Below are 10825 nucleotides of genomic sequence, written 5' to 3'. Positions count from 1 at the left end.
AGAGAGAGAGAGAGAGAGAGAGAGTGTGTTCCTTGATGGAATATTCTACTCGACAAAGTACAAAATGAAGCCTGCCGCCTTGTAGAACTTAACATGTAGGTAAATGATCGCCCGGATTATCAGCCTCTCCAGCACCGCAGGGGCGTGGCGTTGTGCTCTAGAAGGTCCACCAAAAGAACAGCCCTCACCTCGTTTCATTTTGTAATATATATATATATATATATATATATATGTGTGTGTGTGTGTGTGTGTGTGTGTGTGTGTGTGTGTGTGTGTGTGTGTGTGCGTGTGTGTGTGTGTGTGTGTGTGTGTGTGTGTGTGTGTGTGTATGCGCGCGCGCGTGTATGTGCGTGTGTGCATGTGCATATGTGTGTGCGGGTGTGATATGACATAAAGAAATGCTGAGATCCCATATCAGACATCTTTCCTTTACACCTCAACCTATCCCTCCAAAACATTCTGTTTTTTTCTGCCCTTGACCTTATGTTTTACACATTACTAAATCTAATCTATGGCAGACTTCAAACGAAAGGTGTTTTTCAAAACAGTACAATTCCACTGTGTTCTACTGGTCCACATTTAATATTCTAGCATTTTCCTGTGCCACAAAAAGTCACCCTATTTAGCGTTAAGAATTTCGTGCGTTGCGAAACTAGCACTAAGGATAACAAAAAGTTGGAGACAGTGGAAGAAAGGGGAGTTACGGAGTCGTAAAAATACTAACTTAGATATGTATGTCTTTGCATTCTTAAGCATTTATCACAAGAACGAAAATACACATACTGACTCGAATCTTTAATGTTGGGCCAGTTATGTGCAGCTTTTGCAGTCTGTAATGGGGCGACTGTTCGTTTGCATTGCGGGGCATGATAGCGCGATGCATGATCTAAATTGGGCCAAGGATGGAAAGAGTAAGCGTAACTCGGACTTAAGTAAATGGACCAACTTCAACATTCCGCATTTTCGAATATTATCTCAATATTTTATATATATATACACACACTATATATATATATATATGTATGTATATATATGTATATATATACACACATACATATATATGTATGTGTCTATCTATCTATCCATTCACACACATATATGTATATATATACATACATACACACAAACACACACACACACATATATATATATGTATATATATGTGTGTGTTTGTGTGTTTTTTTTATATATCTACATATATTTGTGTGTGTGTGCGTGCGTGTGCGTGTGCGCGTATGTGTGTGTGAGTGTATGTGTTTATGTGTTTTATACGCGCGCGCGCACACACACACACAAATATATGTAGATATATAAAAAAATATACATACATATATATATAAATAAATATATATATATATATATATATATATAACTACTCTGACGGAAACTTTCATCACTTCTTATCCGAATCACTATACCGCACCTCTCAGCTCACTTCTTCAACAGGCTAATAATAGTACAAAGGCAAAACAACAGAATAACGACTGTACAAGTTGTACCAACTTAGGTAACAGGCATAGCGCTAAATGTAAACAAACAACGATCGCAAAAAAAAAAAAAAAAGAAAAAAAAAGAAAAAAAAAATGTGTGTGTGTGTGTGTTTATGTGTGTGTGTGTGTGTGTGTGTGTGTGTGTTTGTGTGTGTATTCCTCTGATAATTTATAGCATGCTTTATTTGATATTGTATTTGTTATAACTTAGATGTCAACTATTAGTTCTTATGATTTACACTACAATAAAGTTAAGGGAAAATATAGCTTTAATGATTTAAACAAATATATTGAATTGTTGCCAGGCGTTGATAGTCATGTCCGTTTGCTAAAAGATAGTATATTATATATATATTTTTTTATCTATATATGTATATTCTTTAATGCCAAATCTTTCGTATTTTAATCAATAAAAAAAAAAACATAGTCATCACCAGTCGATCAATATTCAAATACTATGAATAGGCCATTCAGTATGCCCATGTTTGACTTCCTTTATCCAAACCCAGTGTCGCTTTGACATGAATCAGCCGATGTAGGCAACAGAAGCGCGAGTTGAAACAATATCTGCTGCCGTCTTCCCATGCTTCCGATGTATGCTTGCACCCACCCATTCTGCAACAGGTACCTCTAGCCAAAGTCTGACGAAGTAGACTCAGGCTTCTTTCTATAAATGTCAGAAAAATACGTTACGTGACACATGAAAAATAATAGGAAAAGTAAAAATAAAGAAGAAAAAGAAAAATATTTTTAGAAGAGCTTTTATCAAGTTAAAGGTGGAAAGATTCATGCCTGTATTTTTTTTAAAAAATCATTGGTGGCCATATTTTAATCAAGTTTGTCCTTAAACTCACTAAGTTGCTCTAACTTTGCCAATGTATAACTACGTCATTAACTGCTCAGATATTGTCTTATCCTTTACTAGATTCCCCCACACATGTACATACCACAAATACTTATATCAAATTACATAAGTTTACCCGAAAAAATTCCCATTTTCTTTTTATTCGCCCCAACCAAAAATACATATATAGATATGTAGAGATGATGTGAATATCAGACTTTCCGTAATGATTCCTATAAAATCCATGAATATTATTTTAGCTTTTATTTGATTCCATACACACTAAAAAGAATATGAATGCAAAAACGTACATAAGTTATCCCGATTTTCCCGTTTTCTCTGCCGACTTCGCCACAGAAAACGACGGCCCACGTGAAGCCTCATGGAGTGTAAACAACATCTGTGAGCAGGAAAAGTGATGAAAATGAGGTCGTTTATTCCAAATATCGTGAGTAACTTTTAAGACTGCGGCTTTCCAAGTTTATGTACGGCACTTATTGAGCACATGGATCTTGATGTGATATATGATTCGGCTTGTAATGGGAGATACTAGTAATTTCCGTAAGCGGGTCAGGATAGTGTGGTTTTGAATCGAGGTTGATTTGCCTCCTTTTCTCTTCGTATTATTTGGGGAATGGGGAGCTTTTGTCGATTATTCTCGGTTTGGTTGGAGTGGAGTAGAGTAGGTAAGTTGGGTAGTGTGTCGGTAATGAATGGTACAAAGCGAGACTATTCGAGCCGGTCATGCCAGGTTTTACTTTAAAAAATCTTGTGCAATGTTTTCGAATCTCTTAGGTATGTTTCTTCATCGTTAATTTTCCTTGTCGTAAGTGCTTATTGGTTTTATCTATTAAATTAATGTATAGGTAAGCATGGCGAATGAAATTGAACTGTATTTGATGCCATTAATCTTAAGTAAAGCGCCATTCTCTTTGGTAATGATTCTTCAAGAATAATCAGTTGATGTGCTGCATCAGTTAATATGTAAGTAATTCATTGGAAAACCACTGTGAAGACACATTATTAGATGCTATTTCTATCCTAAAGGTTATATTCAAGTACTTACATTAGCCGTCAAGGAGACGACAGGTATAGCTCTAATCCAGAGATACTTTAGAAGATATAGTAAATGGGCTCCTCTGCGAATAGTTCAGTAGTTAGTATCCATGTGATGCAGAAAGTGGCACTCACGATAAGAGAGCTTAATTTTTTTGCTCTGTACAGTGAAGTTTTCACTATCTTTTGGCAAGAAAGACCCTTATATTGTACACTTTACTCATATACTGATTAATTTAAAGACAGTACAGGCTTGGGTCGGTACTGAAGATAATAGCTTTCTCATTCTTTCTTTATAATAGGTTTTAGTTGGTAGTTTGGTTTGTCATAAGTAATGAGCAGTGTTTGCAGTATAAGGGTAGGGCAGACTAAACACAGCTAGTGTGTTCCATTTATTAATTCTCTAAGAAAGGAGTTGACAATATTATGTTCAGGTGTAGGCAGTATAGTGCCAGTCACAGCTTCTCAGGTTCATTAATTACAGGTTTATCACAGCCATGTTGATCATCAATCATGGATATATCACAGGCCATTTAATATCAGTCATTATAACAGCACATCACAGAAGCTTTCATATTATTCATCACAATACATTTAATACAGTATTTGTTGACCTTTCATCTAACAGCACAGGTCTGTACTTCTTCCATGACCATGAGTGATGAACAGTTGATAAATAAGAATCACAGTTGGTCATGAGTAACATAAGTTTTGAATTCAGTAGAATCTGACATTTTTTGGGTGATCTTAGGCAAACCAAGCAGATTGTTAAGTAAGAAAGCAGTGATTCATTTGTATGTCTGATTTTTTTTTTGAGTTTCCCATGTAAATAAAGGATAAAGAAATTAGAGAAATGAAAGAAAATCATCAATTAGATAAGCCCTGTTAAAGTACCTCTTCTCCCACAGTCTCCCGTTTACCATAGCCACAATTGTTGCTATGTTTTATGTATGGTTAAGGTTAAGAAAGATGTCTTGTTCAGCTGAAAGTTTTATTGTCTACTTCAAATATACAAAATTATTTTTTAGGTAACCAGTTTAATTCAGCATTTTTTTTTTGTGTAAGGTGGAGATGATGAGAAATTTATTGTGCAAGAACATGAGCAATCCAGAGACCTTACCTACACATCCAAACTTTTTTCTGGTGTATTACTTGTGAATAAATGACAACTCCTCTTCCAGGAAGACCCAGCTGATTCAGATGAATCCAGTGATGAAATTCCTCCAGGTGGTGTGTTTCCCCTGGGGGGAATACAAGCGGCTGATGATGATGAAGATGAAGATGAGGTCAATGGCATCTCCAATGATGAAGATAATGCTGATGCAGACTCTAATGACGAAGTAGACGGCAGTGAAGATTACCCAGAAGTAGTCCAGAATGGTGTGGCAAATGGCAGTGAGGATAATGCAGAGGTGGAGGCCAATGGGCATGCCAACATTGATTCCAGTGAAGAGCTTGAGAATGACAGTGATGCCGAATACAGTGACGCAGATGATGTTGGCGCAAATGACAGCGATGCAAATGACAGTGACATAAATGACAGTGACAATGAGGAAGATGATGATGAGGACAATGATGTAGACCAAACTGTTGAGGATGAAGATGATGATATGAACCACCTGGATGGCAGTGACATTGATGATGAAGAGGCATGTTGACCACAGATTAGTTGTTGTGATTTTTATATTTAAAAGTTATGCTCATTAGTCAATATGTTCCTAAAATTATTATTATTTTTTTTTTTTGTACATCATGTGCTTTCTTAGAAAATTGTACAGTAAAAATTATATGCAGTTTATTTTCATTTTATTGTTTTAATGATGTTGATTATAATACAGAGTGAAAAATAGTTAAATGTTTTTATATTTTATGGTATAAGCTGAGTATTATTTATTTCGTATGTTTTTCTTTTACAGGACTTTGTAGAGATGAAAAGTGATTCTGAGGAAGATGTAAGTATTTTGTCAATATTTTTTATTTTATTTTAGTGGGATATTCTTTTCACTGTAGTTAACATCAGTTCATATTATGGATGCTTTGTTCATACTGATATATATCTCAAGCAAATCATTTTGACAAATATGTTTACCTACAGTATTCATTTGTACATTTTAACCCAATGCTGATGGGCATGACGTGTCTGATGTGCTATGCCCACTGTGAGTTACTTGTTTGATTGTTTTTACTCATAGATGGCTACACTTGTACTAAGTCACCAATGAGCCAGTTACGAGTACTGCCTGTCACGCCCGTTTACCCTTTTCTTTGATTTATAAAAATATTTTAAATTATCTTATTTTGCTGTTACTAATGTTTTTAACATTATAGAAATTATAATGTTTATAATAAAAATAACACCGTCGATATTCATAGCACTAGTAAAAAATAAGTTTTTCCCGCCAATTCAAATGAGGTAGGGTCACAAGGTCGTCTAATTGGCTCCTTTGTGGCTAAGCACGAGCAGAGCCATCTATTTGCAGAGACATTTCACAGAAATATAGAAAATGAGCACAGTATTTTCCCCATTTTTTGTTCATTTTCCCCGGCGGCATTGGGTTAAAAAGATCCTCTGAAGAATAAGTTCAATCTCTGGTTCAGATTTTAGATTTTGATGTAGTTGGAGGTAGCCTGATACATATTTTGAAATGGAATGAAACACAGCCACAGTAAGAAAGGTTTAGCATGCCTCCGTGGTTGTTGTTATGTTTTGTTATATTTTGGGTCACACATTACAATGTCTGTGGCTGTGTTCATTGTATGGAGTCTTTTCTTTTTCATTAACTTAAAATTCTTCAATTCAATTGCCTTTGTTCACATTGTAGTAGCCTCTTCGTCAATACCACCAATTGCCAATCACTAATCACCAGCCAAATCCAAAGGTTCACGCACATCCACATTCACGCCTACATCCATACCCACACCCACATCCACACCCACATCCACACCCACACCCACACTTAGATGCCCACCCGTAGCCACACACACACTCTTGCTCACACTCACACGCTCACACATGCTCACACTCACACATGCTCACACTCACACATGCTCATGCCCACGCTTGCGCTCGCACTCGCACTCACACACACTCACACTCACACTCACACTCACACTCACACTCACACTCACACTCACACTCACACTCACACTCATACTCATACTCATACTCATACTCATACTCACATACATCCATACCCATATTCACACCCACCTGCAACCACACCCACAACATCCATACCCACATTCACCCACATCCACATCAGCACCAACATTCACAACCACATCCACTGCTACACTCGCACCCACTTTTACACACACCCATATCCATACCTACATCATTGCCATACCCACACCCACATTTCCTCCTACTCACCTTCCCTTCTGTCTCCAGTCAGACACTGATTCTGAGGACGGAGAAGAGGCCACCATGGAGAATCTGTTTGGGATCGAGCCTAACGTTAAGGAAGCAAATGCCCCCCCAGATTATGAGGCCAAATCCGGCATTGTGGGCCTGTGTTTCCATCCAAAGCGTGACCTCATCGCAGCAGCCACCATGGATGGGGACGCCATAGTGTAAGCTGTGTTGTGTGTATTTGGTTGCTGGGGGTGGAGGTTAAGGGTTAGAGGTTAAGAGTGAAAAATTGGATGAGAGAGAGAGAGAGAGAGAGAGAGAGAGAGAGAGAGAGAGAGAGAGAGAGAGAGAGAGAGAGAGAGAGGGAGAGAGAGAGAGAGAGAGAGAGAGAGAGAGAGAGAGAGAGAGAGAATGAGAGAGAGAGAGAGAATGAGAGAGAGAGAGAGAATGAGAGAGAGAGAGAGAATGAGAGAGAGAGAGAGAGAGAGAGAGAGAGAGAGAGAGAGAGAGAGAGAGAGAGAGAGAGAGAGAGAGAGAGAGAGAGAGAGAGAGAGAGAGAGAGAGAGAGAGAGAATGAGAGAGAGAGAGAGAATGAGAGAGAGAGAGAGAGAGAGAGGAGAGAGAGAATGGGAGAGAGAGAGAGAATGAGAGAGAGAGAGAGAGAATGAGAGAGAGAGAGAGAATGAGAGAGAGAGAGAGAGAATGAGAGAGAGAGAGAGAGAGAATGAGAGAGAGAGAGAGAGAATGAGAGAGAGAGAGAGAGAGAATGAGAGAGAGAGAGAATGAGAGAGAGAGAGAGAATGAGAGAGAGAGAGAGAATGAGAGAGAGAGAGAGAATGAGAGAGAGAGAGAGAGAATGAGAGAGAGAGAGAGAGAATGAGAGAGAGAGAGAGAGAATGAGAGAGAGAGAGAGAGAATGAGAGAGAGAGAGAGAGAATGAGAGAGAGAGAGAGAGAATGAGAGAGAGAGAGAGAGAATGAGAGAGAGAGAGAGAGAATGAGAGAGAGAGAGAGAGAATGAGAGAGAGAGAGAGAGAATGAGAGAGAGAGAGAGAGAATGAGAGAGAGAGAGAGAGAATGAGAGAGAGAGAGAGAGAATGAGAGAGAGAGAGAGAGAATGAGAGAGAGAGAGAGAGAATGAGAGAGAGAGAGAGAGAATGAGAGAGAGAGAGAGAATGAGAGAGAGAGAGAGAATGAGAGAGAGAGAGAGAATGAGAGAGAGAGAGAGAATGAGAGAGAGAGAGAGAGAGAATGAGAGAGAGAGAGAGAGAATGAGAGAGAGAGAGAGAGAGAATGAGAGAGAATGAGAGAATGAGAATGAGACAAAAGTGATCTAGATAAGAAAGGAAAATGAGAAGCATATGAAAACAAATGCTTGTGAAGATAGAAATGTTGATTATTATTTTGAAGCATTATTAGACATATTAGACATATGACCTCATCTTTACAGGTATGAGTACAGCCTTGAAGGTGTTAATGAGGTAGCAAAATTCACGCATCACAAGGAGCCATGCAGAGCAGTGGGTTACAATGAAGATGGAAATACTCTTTATACCATAAGCAAGGACTGCTCATTGGCTGTTGTTGATATCCAGAAGGAGTCAATCAAACATCACTTCAAGGAGGCTCATGAATCTCCAATATACAGCTTTTTATCCATTTCGGAGAGGTTGTGTGCGACAGGAGACGACGATGGGACAGTCAAGATCTGGGACCTGAGATTGAAAAAATCTGTGTTTGATTTCAAGTGTGGTGAGGGGACAGTATCTTCCCTGATTACAGATGGATCTATGAAATTTCTTTGTGCGTCATTAGTGGATGGGTCCATAGCGGGATTTAACATAAAGAAAAGACAGTTAGAAGTGCAGGTTAGTGTGTTGTGTGCCTCCTATACCTTCTTCATAGCTTCATAGCTGTCATATTATGTAGTGATAAAAAGTAGTATTTGGCTATTTTGAATTCGTTACTGAGCCACAAAATCTGCAGTTCACTATTGTACTGAAAGTTTTCTTTATTTTTTTATATTCAGAGAAAAGCTTGTAAACACAGTTGTTATGCTTTAATCCAACAGTCAGAGTTCTATGATTCTGGGATGAATGCCATGGCCCTTGCCCGCAATGAATCGAAGTTGATTGTAGGGTCGGAGGAAGGGACTTTCTACATATTCAACTGGGGAGACTTTGGCTACCATGTAGACAGGTACGGTGGTGTCCCTGAAGAAATCCACTGTGTTCTACCACTTGCAGACAAGTTAATTCTGGCTGGCTATGATGATGGGAACATCAGGTATGGTATTGAGCTATTTGTTTTTGTACTTAATAGGTAATTGAGCTATAATTATATATTAGTTCTGTATACATTTCTTTGTGGAACCATTCTAGATTCTTTTGATAATTGCTTCTGTTTGCTCATTTTCCACTTGTTAAATATAGCTTGTTTTCCAGGGCTATGCATTTTTACCCTCACCGTTTTGTGGGTGTTGTTGGGGAGCATCGAGATTTTGGTGTAAACTGCCTAGAAAAGTGCAGAGAAGGGAAATACATTGCCTCCTGTTCCATGGATGGATTGGTTCGCTTTTGGAACATTAATTATCTGTATGGAAGGAAAATTAATCCTAAAAAGAAGGTGAGGATCCATATTAACCAAATAATTTTCAGCCCATCAGTTAGCAAAGAAAAATGTAGTATATTGCACCATTTTTATTTTGCATTTTGAGAAACTGTTTCCAAACATCATGTAGATTCTAAGTTTGGCTTAAGTCACACCATTGTTTTGTTATGTAAATTACTTGATTGTCTTTACATGAAACCTTTTATTTTCCCAGGCTAACATAGACAAGAGTCAGTTCAAATTGCAATCCTCAAGGCAAAGAAACCGTTGGGATTTCTACCGAGATTTACCCCGTTTTATGGAATCAGAGGAGGAGGAAGGGCCAATCGCAGGGCCCAGTGAGCAGATGGAGGACTCCGATTCTGATTAAGCAGATCTGGGAGTCATTCTTCTCTGGGAAGATTGGAGAGGACTCAGATTCTGCCTCTTATTTTCGGTATTATTGTGGTGATTGCTTCTCCCACATGATTTATGTATGACTTGTATTGTTCTGTTATATTGTAAATATATTTCCAAAGCAGGTTAGCAAATGATGGAAGATGTATTTGTTATTTAATTTTTTCAGTAGAGAAAATTTAATGGGATTTTAGGCATGTTAGAAGATGAATGTTTTTTTTTTCATATTGTAACTCTATCTCAGAAGATAATGCTATTACTCTTATGATAAAAAAGGGTCATGGAATCCATTACAGAAAAGACAAAAGACATTGGTAACAATTGATGAAATTATCCTGGAATTACTGGTAATGAGTAGATAGAATGACAATTTCAAATCTGTATGTAGAGAAAATTCCCTTATAGAACTTTGAGATGCAGATATTCTAAAGAAATTGTGAATCTCGTGAGATGCAGCATTAGGGAAGTTCAAGCACCATTAACTTTGTGGCACCATAAACATGGTCCTCTTGTATAAAGTAAGCTCCAGATACTTAGCATTTGTAATGTTTTCTTAAGTAAACATAATAAGGTGTCCTTAGTGTACAGTTGGATGAATGTGTTATTCAAAGGCATTGTAAATTGTACATTGTAGTTGAATCATTTAAGAATATGTATTTTTTTCAACTTACAGTTTGATTATCTATATATAATATCCTTAATAGTTAAGAGAATTGTCTGCGTACAAAAGAGTGTGCTTCGTATAGAAAGCATATTAACTAGAGCTAAGCCATGAAAAGAGAAAGAAAGAACTGAACTTGGGAATAATTCATGGAAAAAGAAGGCTGTGAGTAAGGGATTTCTGTATGCTTAAGGAAATTGGGAAGGTTATCGCATACTACTGCATTCACCTCTGCTCTTTTTGCTTCTTTTTTTTTATTTTGTTTGAACTGTGAAAAACATTTTTATTCATTTGACTTTATTGTTATTATTATTGATGTTATTGTCATCATCTTCTTCTTTTTCATCATCATCATCATCTTCATCTTCATCTTCATCTTCATCATCTTCATCTTCATCTTCATCATCTTCATCTTCA

General features: G+C 37.6%; 1 protein-coding gene across 1 annotated transcript; it reads left to right on the top strand.

The window, feature by feature from the left end:
- The first annotated feature begins 2682 nt into the window (after window positions 1–2682).
- LOC125039941 (WD repeat-containing protein 55-like) lies at window positions 2683–10417 on the top strand. Its single transcript, XM_047634332.1, has 8 exons — window positions 2683–2782; window positions 4572–5039; window positions 5307–5342; window positions 6782–6963; window positions 8192–8609; window positions 8813–9027; window positions 9186–9366; window positions 9566–10417. Exons 1-8 carry the CDS (start codon window positions 2753–2755, stop codon window positions 9719–9721), a joined length of 1686 nt encoding a protein of 561 aa, XP_047490288.1. The 5' UTR covers window positions 2683–2752; the 3' UTR covers window positions 9722–10417.
- The last annotated feature ends 408 nt before the right edge of the window (window positions 10418–10825 follow it).

The sequence above is a fragment of the Penaeus chinensis genome, chromosome 28, assembly GCF_019202785.1.
Source record: "Penaeus chinensis breed Huanghai No. 1 chromosome 28, ASM1920278v2, whole genome shotgun sequence".
Classification (NCBI taxonomy): Eukaryota; Metazoa; Arthropoda; class Malacostraca; order Decapoda; family Penaeidae; genus Penaeus; species Penaeus chinensis.
Note: the sequence above shows the minus strand (reverse complement) of the source record. Positions and strands in the feature narration are given on the sequence as shown.